Source organism: Pipistrellus hanaki, assembly GCF_964339955.1.
Source record: "Pipistrellus hanaki genome assembly, chromosome: 11".
NCBI classification, from domain to species: Eukaryota; Metazoa; Chordata; class Mammalia; order Chiroptera; family Vespertilionidae; genus Pipistrellus; species Pipistrellus hanaki.
Genome location: NC_140513.1, coordinates 66,467,053 through 66,485,993, shown reverse-complemented (window position 1 = coordinate 66,485,993; position 18,941 = coordinate 66,467,053). Strand labels below are relative to the sequence as shown.

Sequence of the window (18,941 nt, the reverse complement as noted above, 5' to 3'; positions counted from 1 at the left end):
AGTGACCATTATGTTGGAACGACCAGTTGCTATGATGTGCACTGACCACCAGGAGGCAGACGCTCAACACAGGAGTTAGTGCACTCCCACAAGGAAAGCGCCACTCAGCCAGAAGCTGGGCTCAGCCACAATCACTGCTGGTTTTTACAACCAGAAGTTATGGGGACTTCTCTTACAGGCATTGGAACCCTGGACTGGAGAGCCTGATGTGTGGAGCAGGGAGCCCTGGCTGCTCAGGGGGACCTCTGCAGCTGAGATTTCCTTCCCAATGTTTAACCATCCCATGTGGGTGTGGGACCAGCCCATTCCATGTCTCTACCCCTTCTAGTAATATTGATGTGGCTTCTTCTGGATACACTTAGTTGTAGGACACATGCACGCATACATACGAGTGTGCCACACAAAGGTACACGCATGCACACACACAAGCACATGAAAGTGCACACGTGTCCACACTCTCCCAGCTTACAGAGTGGGCGTGGCCATTCACCCTGAGACGGACGCTGGTAAATGAGAACAGGAAGCGGGGAAAGGCCCGGGGATGGCGGCCCGGCTTCCCTGCAGAGGCGTGTCCAGGAGCACCACAGAGTCTGGGAACCTGGACCCATAGGCTCTGGAAGTGGCCATCTCCCCCAGACTCACTTATGCTCTCCCCTTCCCTGGACTGTTGTCCCACCAATGGGCATCGTCTTGAAAATGAACCCAAAGCACTTTCTCTGTATGGTGTCCCCTCTGTCCCCTCTGTCAGGGCCTCTTCCTTTGCCCTGGCCAGGAGAGAGAAAATGGATGAGTGACACGCTTCTCTCTGGGGAAGAAGAGGAAGGAAAAGTACCGGCCAGCCCCTCCTTCCCCACCCCCACCCTCACCCCCACCCCCATTCACCCAGGCCAGCTCCTCTCTCCCTCCCTCCCTTTCCCACTGCGATGCCACACGGCCCACGAGGTGAGGGGTGCACTGGGCCTCCAGCACCCATCTTTCCACACAGAGAAAATGTAGCACAGAGCATATAAAATTTAAAAAGATACACATCTTAACAACTTGGGAGTATCTCAGTGGGAAAGGTGATCATTGTCTTTAAAAGGAATGGTTTTTATTGCACCAATAGTGGAATGTGTGTTCATTCATTCAAATAAAAAATATCAATAGAGAACCTCTTTTATGCCAAGACCCATTTTGGCGCTGGGTTTGCGAAGTGAGTGAAACAGGCGTGGACCCTCGTCTCCGAGAGTTCGGTGCAGCGAGGAGCCCGGGAGAAGTCACTGATCAAACAAACCGATGATGCCGCAGTCACCTGGGAGCTGTGGCACCGAGCACGGGCCGTGTGGCCGCGCACAGCCTGGGCGGGCTGCGGTGCCTCTCTGCGCGGGGACACCGGCTGCAGGAGAGGAATTGCTTAAGCCTCCAGGGAGACACAAGCTAAAGCCCATTGGCCCTAAATACTAGTATCCTGGTTACTCAGCGCATTTAGGGAGGACTCAAGTCAGTGGGCGTGAAACCAGAAGGATTTCAGCTGACTCTGCCGAGCGGAGCCTCTCAGGGCTGCTCGCGGCCAAGGCGGAGGCGGCGGAGGCGGCTCTGCGCCCTCCTGCGCTCGCGGTGGTCATGCTCGTGTCCCGGTGAAGTCCCAGTTTCACGTGGACGCACCCGGGCCGCAGGCTCAGGCCACGTGGCCCTCTCAGGAAGTGGCCGCGCCTGATGTGTCTGTGAAGTGGCCGGTCCCCGCCCTGGCGCCCAGGCTGGCTGCTGGCGTCCAGGCCCATCCTCCGCTGCGGCCACGTGGAGGCGGCGGCGGCTCCTGCTCGGAGAACCGGCTCCCCTGACCGCCATGCTGTCCTGGGCCCCAATGTTTGGAAAGACCCTCTGTCCTCCGCGCTCTGTAACGTCTAACCCTTGGCCTCTTGTTTTCTGTCTGTAAAGGCTGGGTTTGTCTGTGGAAAGCATCTTCCGAGACTGGCTGGAGCGCCCGGGACTGCCACAGGTGAGCCCGCCCCGTCCCCAGGGAGGAGCGCAGGGGGTGCTTGCTGCTAGAAACGGGAAAGAATCTCACCCCCAGGCCAGGCGGAGGCCCCCTCCCTGAGTCAGGGAGGCGATGGCCCTCGGCCTCTGCCCGGGTGACAATGACAGGAGGATACTGCCCGCCCTGGCCGAGGGCAGGGGAGCACCTGCGACGTGTGGTGTGGATTTGGGGTGCCGTGTGGATTTGGGGTGCGGTGTGGATTTGGGGTGCGGTGTGGATTTGGGGTGCGGTGTGGATTTGGGGTGCGGTGGCGGCACCAGGGTGGGTTTGCACCTGGGACTCCAGCTCTGTTCTTTGGATGTGGCCAGCGAGCCGCCCGCCCACAGCTTCCTCTGACCTGCTCCCAGTGGCGTCTCCATCACGGTCTCTGCCCCTCCGCTCCCTCCTCCAGCTCTCCATCCCTTCCTCAGGCTGGCTCCGCATCCCAAGGACTGCAAGATGCATTTCTGCCGTAGACACTGGGACCTGCCCCTGTGAACTCCCTGCTGTTCACAGGGACAGGTCCCAGCTGCCCCTCACCAGCCAGGAGAGTCCCAGGGGGCATCTGGGTGGGCTGGCCGGAGGCCCCTGCAGGCCTTGAGCTCTCCCACCGGCTGCCCACCACGGCACACACCCACCCTCCCCCCCCCCCACACGCCCCCCCCCCCCCCCCGGGGGGAAGTGGACCCCCGCAGCGGATAGAACCCTCCCTGGACCCCTTAGCCCCATTAGCTGCTCGTTTCTGGTTTCATGGCTGGTATGTGAGCTTCCCTCTGGGAGTGTCTGAATGTCAATGGATGTCTGTGAACCATGAAATTAAGGAGCGGGAGGGGGTGTTCTCCATTACCTCTCCACCCGCTCCTCACATCTCTGTGCTGCCCCACCACACGGGAATGCCGGACTGTCCCCCCACGCCGCCGGGAACTCATGCCTTGGGCCACCTGTTAGAAGTTGTTTGTTTGGCCCAATCCTTCTGGAATCAAAAAGAGATTAAAACCCTGAGTCCTTAAAAGGCTAAACAAAGCCGGGGCGGGTAAGGCAGCACCTGGTCCTGGGAGGGCAGTGCTTTCAGCTCTCCTGGTGCGAGGAGCCTCTGACTTCTGAGAAGGTACCTTCCTGCCCAGGCTGCTCACTGAGGACGAGAAGCTCAGGGAAACAGGGTGAGGCCATTGGACCTTAAAAAGCCAAACTCGCCCTTGTTTTAGCGGTGGGGGCGGGGCATCCCCTGAAGCACTGCCTGGTGTGCCAGGGCGGCTGGTGCCAGGGTCCCGGACATGCTCAGAGAGCAGACCCCTAAACCTCCCGGATCCAAACGAGTCCCGGAGGTCAGTCCCCAGGGAAGAGGCCTTACCGGGGCCCAGCCTCGGGCTGTGGGGCCGCCCTTCCCTGCCAGGAGGCTCCTGATTTCCCCCAAGAGGCCGAGGCCTGCCGCCAGCAGGAGGTTTTGCTTTTCTTTGAAAGGGGGAAGGGCACCTGGAGGGGAGAGATTAGCCTCTGAGCCCCGGGTTCCTCCCGAAGGTCTAGGTGCATTAGGGACAGCTTATTGTGCAGACAAGCATCTCTGCTGTCAAAACACGGCCAGGTGCAAGGAGGCCAGCCCCGCTATAAATTGTCTTTAAGACCCAACTGGCATTTCCTTGGGTGCTTAACTGTTCAGTGAAAACAATAGCGGCAGAAAGGGCCCTGAGTTAGAGCACATCTCCCCGGTGAATGCCCGGACGGCGCCTTTTCATCGCTGCCATTTGGGCCGCACTTACAAGGTTCGCGCGATGACCTCCCGCCTCCTCGGGAGTTCCTTCTCCTTTCCGCTCCGGGGGAGGCGCTGCAGGCAGGCCCTCTGCCTGCAGGGCCCGGGTGAATGGGACACCTTGTTCTTTGTCTCCGTCACTGTGATATAAAGTTACGGTGTCTGGGCCTGGAACGCCAACCGGAGCCCTGAAATGGCTCTGCTGCTCTTTGTTCTCCTTAAACATGCCTGTCCCCCAGCAACCGAAGCCACTCGCGACAAAAGAGGCCGTTCCACTGGTGAAGTTTTCATTCCGAGGGGTACAGTGGCTTTTTGTCTGCCTCGGGAAGGTGTGTCTTGTGGTTGACCTTGATTTTCCTTTTTGGCCACATTGAATGGGAATCATTTTTAAAATGTGGAAATAGCTTCACCAGCAATAAAAGTAAGCATGAGCCCCAACGAAGTAAAAGAAATTGGATCCACACCTCCTTAAAGAACACCCAACCCATAACCTTTGGGTTTGCAAACAGATCAAAATTGATTCTACCATTGGTATTACAGATTATTTCCCCTCATGGCTTTGTTTCCCCTGATTATAGAAGTATTACATATATGTTTTGGAATATAAAGGGTTTGTAATAAAATAAAAATGACCCAGAGATAGTTTTTAAAATTAATCCTTTCAGTCCTTTTCCGAGATGAATATGATGAATCAATATATTTTATTGATTTTCTTACAGAGAGGAAGGGAGAGGAATAGAGAGCTAGAAACATCAATGAGAGAGAATCACCAACCAGCTGCCTCCTGCACACCCCCCACTGGGGATGTGCCCACAACCAATGTATATGCCCTTGGCTGGAATCAAACCTGGGACCTTTCAGTCCGAAGACCGATGCTCTATCCACTGAGCCAAACCAGTTTCGGCTGTCTCCCTTTTTAAAAATAAAAATAATATCCCCTCTGTAGCAAGTTCAAGCTGGAGCAAAATAGACAGCATCAAAGGCCTGGCGCTTCAGCCGCACCCACCAGAGGAATCCATGCTGAGCACAGTTCCCATCTTCCTGCCTCATGAGTCTGTGTCAGGACCGTACAGCATGGAGGTGCATATTCTTTTCAAATAGAATTGGAAGTCTTCACTTAAAAATACACCTGAAGCAAGTGGTGTAGGGAAAATTGGACATGTATCTGTTCAGTTTTGGACCACATTCTCTTGCCACATACAAAAATAAACTCACTTAAATCAGTTTAAATGTAAGGAGATTTAAATGTAAGACCTGAAACCATAAAACTCCCAGAAGAAAAAAATAGGCAGTGAATTCTTCAACATCATTCCTGGCAATAACTTTTGGGATACTGATCTTTGGGCAAGGGCAACAAAAGAAAATAATAAACAAAGGGAACTACATCAAACTAAAGAGTTTTTGTACAGCAAAGGAAACCATTAAAAAAATGTAAACACAACCCACTGAATGGGTGAAGATATTTGCCAATGATCGGTAAGGGGTGAATATCCAAAATATATGAGGAATTTATACAACTTAACACTAATAAAAACCCAATCCAATTAAAAAATGGGCAAGGGACTTGAATAAACACTTCTTTAAAGAGAACATACAGATGGCCATCAGACAAATGAAAAGATGCTCACTGTCACTAATCATGAGGGAAATGCTAATTAAAACCACAATGAGGTATCATCTCACACCTGTCAGTATGGCTGTCATCAATAAATCAACAAATAGCAAGTGCTGGTGAGAAGGTGGAGAAAAAAGGGACCCCTTATGCAGTGTTGGTGGATTGTAAATTGTTGCAGCCACTGTAGAAAGCAGTATGGAAGTTTCTCAAACTATTAAAAATAAAGCTGCCATTTGATATAGCAATTCCACTTTGGGATATTATCCAAAGGAAACATAAACACTAAACTTAAAAGATTAAAAAAAAAACTCTATGTCCATCACAACATCACAACTATGTCCATTACGATAGTCAAGATATGGCAGCAGCCTAAGTGCCCATCAATAGATGAATGGATAAAGATATGGTGCATAGGCAATGGGATATTAACTCAGCCATAAAATAGAATGAAGTCTTGCCATTTTTGACCACATGGATGGACATAGAGGGTATTGTGCTATAAAATAAGTCAGAAAGACAGATGCCACATGATTTCACTTATATGTGGAATCTAAAAAAACAAACAAAGGAATAAACAAATAAAACAGAAACAGACTCACAGAGAACTAACTGATGGCTGCCAAGGAGGAACAGGGGGAGGATTTTTAGGAAATGAACCATGTGTGACCTTAAAAAAGAGCAATTACTAGATTTTTAAAATATAACAGGAAAAAAACAATTTCCTGTACTTGTGTTGTCATAATTATTTCACAAGATACTGGATTTTATTCCATTGTGCTCTGGGTTGTGATGAGAGTTGTATTTGCCTGATTAACCAGAATGCTAAGGAGCTGGAGAATAAAACTATCTTCCATACCTTGCCCATTTTAGAAACCGGAAGTTACATCACTTTACTTTGTATTAAAAAAAAAAAAAGGATTCTGCATTTAATATTCTACAGTAAATAGTCACCCACAAAAGCATACCTTAAGGAACACAAAGAACATTAAGAGGTGAACATTTGTGTGCTGTGAGGTTTCCATTCCGGTCAGTGGGGTTTGGTGCTGAGTCCCTGAGCTTCACCAGCCCTGCTCTGTGCTCCTAGGGGCTACCCTGTTTTCCCAAAAATAAGACATTGTCTTATATTAATTTTTGCTCCCAAAGATGCGCTGGGTCTTATTTTCAGGGGATGTCTTATTTTTCCATGAAGAAGAATACGGTACACATTTATTGTTAAATGAAAATAAAGGAAATTTATTACCTGTATACGGTATGGTAGTACGGTAGTTGTCAACACAAACCAGACAAACTGTGAATTCTACAGTACAAAGAATTTACTCATTTATTCAATGACAATCTATCAACATCTTCTGGAACATCATCATAACAATCCAATTCCTGAATTTCCTGGTGAATTTCTTGTGACTCCATTTCTTTCAGAATCAGTGGACCAAATCTCTCATGTTTAGCCTAGGAGGAGGGGGGAGGAGGGGCTTATTTTCGGGGGGGTGCCTTATATTTCACTCAGAAGGAAACCTGTAAGTAGGTCTTATTTTCGGAGGATCTCTTATTTTCTGGAAAACACGGTAGATGTAAAACGGGCGGTTCGCCCTAGCCTTTTGGCCCAGTGGATAGAGAGTCAGCCTGCAGACTGAAAGGTCCTGGGTTTGATTCTGGTCAAGGGCACATGCCCAGTGTTGCAGGTTCGACCCCCCAGTAGGGGGCGAATAGGCAACCAATCAATGATTCTCACTATTGATGCTTCTCTCCCTCTCCCTTCCTCTCTGAAATAAAAAATATATATATTTAAAAAAACAAAACTGGGGTGGTTCAGGAACTTCCTAAGATTTTAGAATTAGAGCTTTTCTTAAAAAAATAAATGAAAGCATAACACAAATATCTTTAGTTTCCCATATTCCTCAATACAATTCAAGAGCAATAATTTTTAACAGTTGCAACGCTTTCTAATAAATAGTAATAATTTAATTTACTCACATCTGCCCCCCTTCCCCCCACACATTCCTCAGAAAGTTGCCCATTCTGCTAAATTGACAGTTCTATAAATAGATTTTTATTTCTTTTTATCTCTGCCGAAGGTCTCCACCACTCCAACCCGCATATGTGTACATTCCAGTCTTTGAGAAGTTTTACAAGTGAAGACATTAGGAGTGACTTTGCCCATCCTGTATACGAGAATGAATCGGACACACATCCCTCAGAAGCAAGGGCGAGGGATGGGATGTATGAGACACATATAATTGTGCACTTTGTATTTCTACTGCTCCAGGGCTCTCCGACTCCTCCCTTCCTCTGATTCCCTGCCCGCATCCTGATCATCTTATGTGCATATTTATTCATTTTCTGGTGGTCTTTCCTGGTGCCTCCCCCAGTTTTTCATGTTTTGCTCTGACTAGTGCCGGAGCTAATTGGTCTTTTAGCTGCCACGCTGTCCCCCTCCACCATCACCCACAGCAGTGTGAGCGGGTCTCCCCAAAGCTCAGACCTGCCCTCACCGGCAGCCGGTTCCTCTCAGCAGTGCCCATGCCCGTGCACTGCTCAGGCGGCCCGCAGAAATGCCCCAAGGCACCCTTTTACACTCCGTTCGCTGCCTCCGACGCACGTGCCCACCATGGTCACCAGCAACAGGTATCTGAGCTTCCACACCAGCCGTCCTTTGTAGGGACTTTCTCTCTCCTTGGAATGAATGCTTTTCTTCCTCTGCATTTAGCGAGGATAACATCCTGTTTTATATTGTTGCAATTTGTATATGTGTCTCATACATCCCAGCCCTCGCCCTCAGAAGCAAGAGCGAGGGATGGGATGTGTGTGTCCAATTCATTCTCGTCTTACCTGCTGTGTGTACAGGGCTGATGCGCAGACTCACTGTGCTACCTGCAGCCGCTAAGCCACGTGTGGTTATTAAGCACTTCAAGACTATCCAGTGCACCTGGAGAGTTGAATTTTTAATTTAATTTAATCTCAATCTACATTAAAATCTAGTAATCCAGTTATTGTTTGGAGTAATGTAGGTATGTGTATGAAACCCACTTTTTCAGCTGTAAATTTCATGAAATCAAATACAGACCAAGCATTTCTGATTAAAATTTAGCATCCAAATTGAGATGAACCGTGAGAACACATCCAATTTAGAAGACTTAGTACAAAAAAAAAAAAAAAAGAAATGAAGGTAATATATCTCATTAATCATTTTTAAATTTTTGCTTACATCATAATATTTTGGACACATCATAAACCCAATGTTTATATGCCCAATAAAACATATTATTAACATTAATTTTAGCTGCTATACCTTTTTAAACATGGCAGCTAGGAAATTTCAAATGACAAATGTGGCCAGCATATGTTCCTGGTGGGCGGTGCTGCTCTAAGGCTAGTACGTAGTTGAGTTAAAACCTGAGTGCATAATGCCTTAGAACAGTGGTCAGCAAACTGCGGCTCAAGAGCCAAATGCGGCTCTTTGGCACCTGGAGTGTGGCTCTTCCACAAAATATTACGTGCGGGCGCGCATGTACAGTGCGATTGAAACTTCGTGGCCCATGCGCAGAAGTCGGTTTTCAGCTCTCAAAAGAAATTTCAGTCGTTGTACTATTGATATTTGGCTCCGTTGACTAATGAGTTTGCTGACGACCACTGCCTTAGCATCACCATCAAATGGGCATCATTGAAAGCACCTGTATTTTTTTCAAACGTATGGAGAAAGAGCGCTGGCCATTCCACAGCCACCCTGTCCTCTCTGCCGGCTCCGTGGAGGGCAGGCTCGGCCCGCAGACACCCAGAGCAGCCTGATTCATCTCCAGGCGACACTCTGGTGCCTGTGACCCTCACAGCCCTTGTGTGTCTTCTTTCTACTCAGCAGCCGTTAGGTGGCAAAGTCACTGGCAGCAGTGGCAGGGAGAGGCTCAGAGCAGACTTGCTCCTGATCAGAATGTAGAGCAGCAGGTGACCGTGTCGTCTGGAAAATGCCACTTCTCTCCAAGCCGACACCTTCAGTGGCCAAAGGCCACACAGCAAGTGATGGAAAACTCTTCAGTCTGGGAGGAAAAATGCCGCAGTCACACAGTTGAGGAAACCTGATATGATGTAAGACAGTGTTTTTCAACCTTTTTTGGGCAAAGGCACACTTGTTTCATGAAAAAAATCACGAGGCACACCACCATTAGAAAATGTTAAAAAATTTAACTCTGTGCCTATATTGACTATATATAAAGTAATTCTCTTGAATAGGAATCAAATAAACACAAAGAAAGTATTTTATAATTACTTTATTATGAAATATTAAGTAAACAAAATAGTGAAAAATTATAAAATTCTTGTCTTGTCTGCACCTACGGCACACCAGGCAACATCTCGCGGCACACTAGTGTGCCGCGGAACAGCGGTTGAAAAACGCTGATGTAAGACGTGTGTCACTGAGCGCTGAGCACCGAGAAGGCGTCTTAGCACAGGCTGGTGACATTAGCCACGTGGTTCTAAGGCCCATCAGGGTCCAGGCTCAGCGTGCCCATAGGAATTCTACATCTAACGGTCATTCAAGGAAATGGAGACTACTCATTTTGAAAATGTCTGAGAAATTGTATTTGTCGCATTACACGTGCTATGAGATCATTGGTTCTTTTATACCCGGAGCTGCCACAGTGTGCTGTGTTTGGGGGCCTGATGACCTGGCTGTTCGGTTTGCCCGGGGTCGAACTCACGCTCTGTGACGGAACACTTTATCAGACGTCCTTAGAGGTGCAGCACCGGCCTCTGGCCTCCCCGGGGGCCAGGCCGGCCCTGGCGAGGAGCTGCCACAGTCACTCGCCGTCTCTGCCAGCACCTGCCGTCCCCACTGACTTCTCAGTGGGGTGCACTGCCAGGCAGTCATCGAGAGATGGGGTGCATCCTCCCAGAGAGAAGGTGGTACTGAAGGTCGGTGCTGGGCTTTTTATTCAACACTGTCCGGACGGCCGTCCTCTCACAGCGCAAGGCCCAGGAGGAACCAGGAGGCGTTTTCCCGCCCCTTCTCCCTCCCAAAACCTGATTCCAGAAAGAACTGGAACCTCGCTCACAGGAGTCTGAGGCCAGACTCCAGAGCACCCTGAGCATGACCGTGTTCCCTCTCCCCGAGGTGCTCCCTGTGGAGAGAAGCCCAGGGTTTGCGTGGTGGGTTCAGGGTGAGCAGGAGGAGGAGGAGGAGGCTGGAGCCACTAGTGCTGACGTGTGTGTGGCTCAGTCCAGAGATGGAGGTGGACGATTGTGGCCGGGGCGCCTATGGTTTGGTGAGGAGGTGAGGCTGGTGCTGCCTAGAAGCAGAGCTCTGCAGGCGGGGCGCGAGGCCGAGGGCCACCTGGCCAGCTCCGCCCAGCCCTGCTCCCCAGAGTCACCCAGGAAGCTGTTTACACCCACCCCTGCTGAATAAGGGCCCCTAAAAGGCTCTGACCCGTAGATAGAATCTAAGGTTACCTTCTCCAAGTTATCTAAACTTAGTCACTTAGAGAGTGAGTCCAACCACGGACAGAGAGAACAGCCAGGATAGTAGAGTCCCAAAAGCACAGCCCACTGTGGCAGCTGCGTTTACTGATCCAAAGGAACCCAGGATCTCACAGCACATATAATTAGACAAATACCATTTCTCAGGTACTCTATCTAAAATCATAGCCTGGAATATATTCTGTCAAAGGGAGTTTCCCTCATTTCTGAGAACAATCTAAATAAACTCTTAGAATCCTTCAGTTTTATATTCTTCCTGAGAAAGGCATAGGTTTGGCTTTCTGACCTGGTTTTTAGGTTCAACCACTATGCCAGGCACTGTGCTGGGCAGCGGGCATGCAAAGTGCCACCCCTGACCTCGCAGCCCGTGGGGGTGTCTGTGAATCCGCCGCTGCCACAGGCGCGCAAGGGCCTCGGCCTGGAGCCGGGACCCGGAGGCACCAGGGTGACCCCGTGTTTGCGGGCCCAGTGGGGCGGGGACCGGGCGTTAGCACAGCCGCTTGGGGGCGGGCCCGGCCGCCCTCACTGGTCTCTCGTCGGCCAGCTCCGTGTGCAGGGAAAGCGGCAGGATGGCCCCCAAGGTGCACAGTCCGGGGCCAGGTTTGATACATGAGCCTTCCCCGTGACAGGCGTTTTGTGTTTTTAGCAGGGTTGCTTTTAATCCAAACCAGCTTGATCCCATCCTTGCCTTAGCTTTTACAAGACCCGGGAAGAGATAATAAATAATGCAGCAGAGGGCCCCGAGCAGCGACGGGTTTAATCTAAGAGTGCCTGTGCGTTGTTTGTTCTCTACTGGGCAGAGTGTGCTTTGTGTGCACAGTAGTGTGACACCCTGCCCCCTTCCAGGACTGTGAGCATGTGCCGTAGGTACACGTGCCCTCTTGCATTTGGGTATCTCTATCCGACTGAAGGCTCCGCAGAGGAAATACAGAGCTCTCTCGCAGGGAAGGGGCTGGGGTATGTTTTGGTGAGAATGAACGTGAGCGGGTGTAGAGACGAGTGTAGGTCTTTGCCTTCGGAAAGATAGAGCTGCTCCTCTTTCAAGGTGGAAACAAACGAGACAGTACATACCAGGCCCCCAAAACAAAGGAGAAGAGATTTGGTTGAGCAAAAAAGTGTGTATGTGCCTTCTAAAGCATGAAAGGGTGTTTCCCGCACCTTCCTCTTTGCTCTCCAAAGCACATCCTGACTGGAGGGGGCCAGCCAGTCAAGGTGAGTTGGTGATTGTCAAGTCGCCCAAGCCCAAGCGTGTGGCTAACAGTTCCTGGCACACTCTATGTGACCTTTGTCCACAGATTATTGGTGCTCGGTCACGCGTGTGTCCGGCACGTGTCCAGAGGACCCCATCTTCCCAGGCCAGCCCTCGGGCTGGGCCGCCAGGAGCCCCGCAGCCGCTGCCGCATTCTAAGCTGGGGGGAGGGGGGGTCCATTGCCTAAAATATGAGGCTGCATGATTTTGAGGGACCGAGCAGGAATGGAGGCTGGTGAGGAAGCCGACTGTCACAGCCCCCGCGCTGTTCTCCGGAGCACGGAGCACGCTGCAGGGAGTGGTGCCCAGAGCTTTGATGCAGCTTTGCAGGCAGCTCCCCAGCCCTGAGCGCTGTAGCCTGGGGGGGAAGGGGCGGGGGGCGAGGCGGCGCGGGGGGGGGGGGGGAGGGGGGGGGAACACTTGGCCTCTCTGAGTCCTCACTGCTGCTTCGGGGAGCGAGGGCAGCTGGCCAGGGGAGGCCGGAGTGGCTTTGCGCCTGTCACTGATCTGTGCCTGCTGCCTTGCTGAGCTCTGAGCGGAGGGGAGTTGGGATCGGCTTGTCCTGTGTCTCCCTCTCCTCCCTGGGAACCGCTAAAGGCCTCGGACTGGAGCCTTGTCCTCGGCGTGGAGAGGTATGGGGAGTTCTTCCCTGTTGTCCACCAGCGTACACTGCGCGAACCCCGTGGGGGCAGCTCCTCCCTCCCACTGCAGAGCTGCTGTTTGAAAGATTATGGGAGAAACCTCAAGTAATAATCAGTCTGCAAAAGCATCTGTGCTGGTGGTTCAGTGAAGAAGAGGCACTTGCTTGTAATTCAGATCAATTATTCACAGATGATAAACCTGTTTGACTAGTAGGAGATGAAAAAAATTGTCTAGGGTTTTATTCTAGTTTTATTTTTAAAATTTATCTTTATTGTAGGTATTACAGATGTCCCCCCTCCTTTTCCCCAGTGACCCCTTCCGCCCTGCACCCGCCCCGCCCAAGCCTTCGCCATATTGCCCGTGCCCATGGCTGTGCATGTGTGCACATAAATTCCCCGTTATCTCTGCCCCTCTCCCTCCCCCGCACCTTCCCTCTGGGCTGCCACGGTCTTCATGGTTCTATGGCTCTGGATCTATTTTGTTCATCAGTTCATTTTGTTCATTAGATTCCACGTAGGAGGAGTGAGATCATGTGACACTTGTCTTGCTCTGACTGGCTTATTTCGCTCAGCATGATGCTCTCCAGGTCCCTCCACGCTGCTGCCAAGGGGAAGAGTTCCTTCTTTCTTACCTCCGAATAGTATTCCGGCCTGTACATGCACCGCAGCTTTTTAATGTCTTGAAATTCCTGCAAGTCAGTAAGAACTGAGGTGACATTTCCCGTGGACAGTGGCGGCTGTTCTTTCTAAGATACAGTTGGAGACACACCATAAGTCAGCACTCACTCCTGTATGTCTGTTGTCGGAAAGGCCTGGCGGGGAAGCCCAGTGGCTTTTGAAGGAAGGAGAATCACTGGGGCCAAATGCTCCCGGAGCAGTTTTTCTGTGCTGCTTTTATATTTAAACAATTAGCGTATTTGCCACTTAAAAAAAAATAAAAGCGAGCAGAGCCGGCCGTGAATGTCAGGGGAGGCCCCTCGGGGGGTGCAGCCTCGTCCCAGCAGGACGGGCCGTGTCCGGGTCCCCGTCCTGGGAAAGCAGACCTGTTTGGGGTGCGGCAGAACAAGAAATGATCAAAGCCAGATGCTTTCCTAAAATTGTATTTTCAGTGCATTTATGTGTCTGTTACAAAGTGTGCTACATGCTAAAAATATTTTCCTTTGTAGGTCAAAGGAAATTTCAGACCGCATTGAGGGCTGCATGGATCAGATGGTTTTTCTTAAGAGCGTTAAGGGCATCCTGGTTGTCATTATCCCGGCTTTCCAGTATGACATTATTTATGCCCCAAAAGCTTCACAATTCAATTCTTCTTTAATTTGAGCCACTTTATTGGCTTGAAAATGCATGGGAGGGAGGGCAGAGTCAATACATCAGAGCTGGGGGCCGAGACTCCAGGGCGACAAGTGGTAATGGGATTGGACTGGAGGGAGCGGCCAGGTCCGGAGGCGGGGGCGTGGCCCGGGGCTGATGCATGGACTCCTCCCCGGGCCCAGGCTCCTCCCTCCTCCCTCAGCCTTCGCTCTTCATCCTCTGTGCAGCCAAGCAGAGGTGCCTTCTCTTTAAGACTCTTGTTCTCATTTATCACAAAGTGAGCTCCTCCGGAGTGCTCAGCGGGTCTCTCCTCCTCAAACTGTATTTTTCATCCCCGAGGTTGATTTTGTAATTGAGGGATGTCTGCCTGGGCTGGGCATAAATGCTTCTAACAAATTAAGCTGTAGACGGGTCAATCCAAGAATGTTTAGGTTGTGTAACTCTCTATTAAATTGTATGTTCATCCAATTCTTCCATTTCCCCTCTTCCCCCCAATATACCGGATTTGCTGTTTTACATATTCCCTAATATGTAAAATTTTGGATGCCCTAATAATTAGGGCATCCAAAATGAAAGAAAGGCTATCGCTTATTGAGTAGGGTCTATGCTACGTTCATTGAACGTCATAGCTATTTACTTCTAGTCAGGGCTCTAGAAGGTGGACATTATCATTATACCCATTTATGGATGAGGAAACAAATCTAACGTAAAAGCCCACGTTATTCTTACATTGGTTTTAATTGCATGCAGCTACTGGGAGGGCTTTAAGTGTGTTTGCGCCTTGCACCTGGTCATGCTGGTGCCTCGGAGAGTGATGCCGGAATGCTCAGTCCCGTTTTATGATCCCTTTGTAACAACAGCGGACTCATCCTGGGTGCATGGACCAGAGAGGGAGTGATGCCTCTGATCTGGCAGACCAGAGAGAGACCCTGCTTACTCCCCTCCCCCACCCCGTCCTCTGGGAAGGGACAGGCACTTGTTTGCAGTGGCTCAGACATGCCATGTCTCTGCAGGTGCCATCCGACGGCCTCACATTTGTGTTGTGGCCAGACAAGGCTCTTTCTTACCGTGTCACACATCAGTCACTTGAGACCTTTGGAAGATTATTCGGGTTCCAAATACCAGAAAGCCTTTTGTTTCAGAATGAGCACTTATTGGTCTATATGCGCCTCTGGCTTCATGTGCCATCTCATTCCCTCCTCACAGATAGCATTCTCCCCATTTCACAGGACATGCCCAACGTCACACAGCTTCTCGGTGGCAGGAAGGGATGGTACCGAGGTCTGAGTTCTCATCACACGTGGCTTTGTGCACAAACAGGCCAGACACATTCGTGGGGCAGCACTTAAAAAGACGGCAGCATAATAATAGAGAACATTATAAACCGATGAACAAAAAGATAGATATAGAGACAGTAAAACAACAAACAGCCTGTCAAATTACAGCGGGAAGGGTAGGGGGAGATGGGGGAGATAAGAGATCAGCTGAAACAGTTTTGGCTCAATGGATAGAGTGTCGGCTTGGGGACTGAAGGGTCCCGGTTCAATTCCGGTCAAGGGCATGTACCTTGGTTGTGGGCATGTCCCCAGTAGGGGGTGTGCAGGAGGCAGCTGATCGATGACTCTCATCGATGTTTCTAACTCTCTATCTCTCTCCCTTCCTCTCTGTACAAAATCAATAAAATATATTTAAAAAAAAAAAGATCAACTGAAGGACTTGTATGCATGCATATAAGCATAACCAATGGACACAAAACTCTGGGGAGGGAGGGCATGTACAGGAGTGGGGAAGGGGGCAATGGTAAGATATGCACACATGTAATACCTTAATTTAAAAAAGAAAAAAAGAGACAGCAGCATATTTGTTTGTACATTGGCACGATTCTCAATGCCCTTGAACCTCAGAGAGCAAGGCAGTGAAATAAATGCTTGAAGAACAGGTGAACGTAATACAAACCATAGTATTTACACTATAAATTGAAATCCATTATCTCAGGATTCTGCTTTGAGACCGTTGAGAATCACAGGGTCAGGTACTCAGTACAAGTAGGTCTTCACCCTTTTTCTCATGAACCAAGAAGTCAGAAAGGACCAGGTGATTGTTGGGTTTTAAGAGAGTCTAATATACCGAAAGTTGATATGAATGTAAGTTAACTGGGTGGATTGTTAAATTCTGCCTATTTAGGAGGTGTTTGGGGTGAGTCTAATAAAGCGCTCATGTCCTTTGTGCTTCTTTTCCATCCCTCACACGACTGAGCATAAAAGTGGTGGTGTGTGCAGAATGGCTGGGCTTATCCCTGGAAGAAAGGAGCTATGTTTGGTATCTGAAGAACAATGAGAGTTTGCTGCTTGGCTGATCAATGCTGGATCAAGTTCACATTCCCCACTCCTCCGCTCCCACCTACACGCGCAGGGGGGCGGAGGAGGGGGGGCAGGGCCCAGGGAGGAAGGACAGAGCCTGGCTTTGCAGAGAGGGAGGGAGCCATGAGTGGGCTGTCCTAATATGAACACAGCTGGGCCGGGGCAGCATTCAGTGTGGACTTAATCCCCTGCTGGAGGAAACCTCCTACAAAAGGTAAAGGGATTAGCAGCCAATCAATGGGCCCTTCCCATTGTCTTCCTGGAACACCTCTCCATGGATCTAAGCTTTGGTGAACAAACATGCTGGAAAACAGCTTTCTCAGACACTTTTTATTTGGGACAGCCCCCCCCCCCGCAACTGTGCAGGATTTTACGTTAGTGTGTGTGTGTGTGTGTGTGTGTGTGTGTGTGGTCTTCTGATTAGAGGTAGGATTATTTAGGCTCATTCCTCTTTGTTGCAAACTGTGTCTTCATTGGGTACCTTTGGGAGGCCAGATCACAGGCAACCCAGTCTGAGCGCCAAAGTTTTAAAAACTAAACAAGCTGGAAAAAGAACGGTGGTCATGCTGGGGCCACAGACTCCCGAAGCCCCGCCTCCTCAAAGGGCTGCCCTGCGCACTCCTCTCAGGGCAGACCGAGGGGCCTCTCTGCTTTCCCTGCGGGGAATGTCAATGCAGAGGTCTGTGATTTTAAGTAACTAGTAAGTTACTATCTTTTGGAAGGCATTTCCAGATCAGTTGTCCTGTAGGATCAATGTACTGTGTCTTTTCTAAACAAGGAAGTCCGTGTGGCTAGACCAGGGTGCCCAAGACTCAGAGGAAGGTTAGCTGGTGGCACCTGCATGGCACGGCAGCTTTTGCACACAGTGAGGGTCTCTTGCATTGGTGCACACTGTCCTCTAATCCTAGCCATCAGCTTCCAAATGCAAAATGTTTCAGGAGATGGGCGGCTGTTGACATTATTAGAACACTGGTGGCCTGGTGCATGAAATTTGTGCACATTAAAAGGAGATTCATTAGAGGAAATATTTTAATATTGCTATTTGCCCTTTTTCTATAATAGAAGTGTCAGAGATGAAAGAAAATTAGTAAAATGGATATGAAAATCTTCCTCCTGTCAGAGTCTGGGGCGCACCACGGGACCCAGAGTCAAGTCCCCGCCCACCCACATGTGCCTCAAAATCACACAAGACCCAGACCCGGCCGTCCCCTCCCCACACACCCCCTGGGCTAGATCCAGACCCAGCCGGTCTCACCCTTGTCAAACCCCACTAGTCAGGGGCGTAGCCTCAGGTCCCTGTCAAGCCCTGCTAGGCTGTGGGGGGCACAGCCTCAGGGCCCCTGGCCCAGCATCGGGGTGGGGATTGCAACCTCAGGTCCCCTGGCCTGGTGCCAGGGTGGGGGACGAGGCCTGAGGTCCCCCGGCCTGGCACCTGGGCAGGTGGTGTGGCCTGAGGTCCCCTGTCAAGCCCCATGGGGATGGGGGGAACAGCCTCAGATCCCTGCTGATTGCTCGTTAAGGCTTGTTACAGGAACTTGGCCTCCACTGTGGGTGCAGCCATCTTTGTGGTGGAGTGATGGTCAATTTGTGTATTCCTTCTTTACTATATAGGATTTCTGTAGGGGATCACTAGGCCACACCGCTTCATATATACAGCCTTCCAGGTCAGCTCTACATTCAGATTTCCTAAGGACAAGGATCCAGACCATATTAACCAGGAACCTTCCATGAAACCTAAAAAGTGAACTATCCATTCACCCTTGCCTCCTCGGTGGGTTGAGATCTCCCACGTCTTCTTAGTTCTTTTGTGTATGTGTGTACAGCTACTCCTGTCTAGTGTTCATTCCTAAGTGTGAGCTATAAGAAATGCCACGTGGGCCAGCCTGACAGCCCGGCCCACCCAGAGCGGTGACTGCTGTCAGCCCACGGGGACTCACTGGAAGAGGACATAAAAGGTGGTTGTTCTCGCCGAAACCGGTTTGGCTCAGCGGTAGAGCATCGGCCTGCGGACTGAAAGGTCTCAGGTTCGATTCCGGTCAAGGGCATGTACGTTGGTTGCGGGCACATCCCCACTAGGGGGTGTGCAAGAGGCAAGCTGGTCGATGTTTCTCTCTCATTGACGTTTCTAGCTCTCTATCTTTCTCCCTTCCTCTCTGTAAAAAGTCAATAAAATATATTATAAAAAAAAAAAAACTTGGCAAAAGGTTCAGGTAGCATTTACATTTGATATCTTAGAGGTTTTCTTAAAAAAAGATGGTTGTTCTCTGTGGCAATTACCTTGAAATTTTGATGGTTGCCAATTATCTGGAATTTCTTCAAAATAACCTGTTAGAGTTGGGTTATCATTAAGATGATCTAAACCAGTGGTTCTCAACACTGGCTGCACATTGGAATATCGGGGGTGGAGGGCGGGGTGGGGGGACTTGAAAGAAAGACTGACGCCTGGTTCCCACTCTCGGGGATGGGACCGGTTCCCAGGCCGGACCTCCTCTGAGTCCCGTGCTCCGGAGCCGTGGTCGTTGGGGACCTCTGTGGTCCGTGCGGCCTGGAAGG

The 18,941-nt window shown here is 50.2% G+C and overlaps 1 protein-coding gene across 11 annotated transcripts in view; it reads left to right on the top strand.

The window, feature by feature from the left end:
* The window catches only part of AOPEP (aminopeptidase O (putative)), a 321,147-nt gene that overhangs the window by 221,885 nt on the left and 80,321 nt on the right, over nt 1-18,941 (top strand). For 10 of the 11 annotated variants that reach the window (XR_014796325.1, XM_084898956.1, XM_084898955.1 and 7 more), the window contains exon 11: nt 1,918-1,978. Coding sequence is in view for 10 of the 11 variants with exons in the window: in XM_084898956.1 (XP_084755082.1) it covers nt 1,918-1,978 (61 nt within the window). In the remaining variant the exon portion in view is untranslated. Of the gene's footprint in view, nt 1-1,917; nt 1,979-3,896; nt 6,622-18,941 lie in introns of those variants that run through there. The other variant, XM_084898950.1, reaches the window with a different exon arrangement.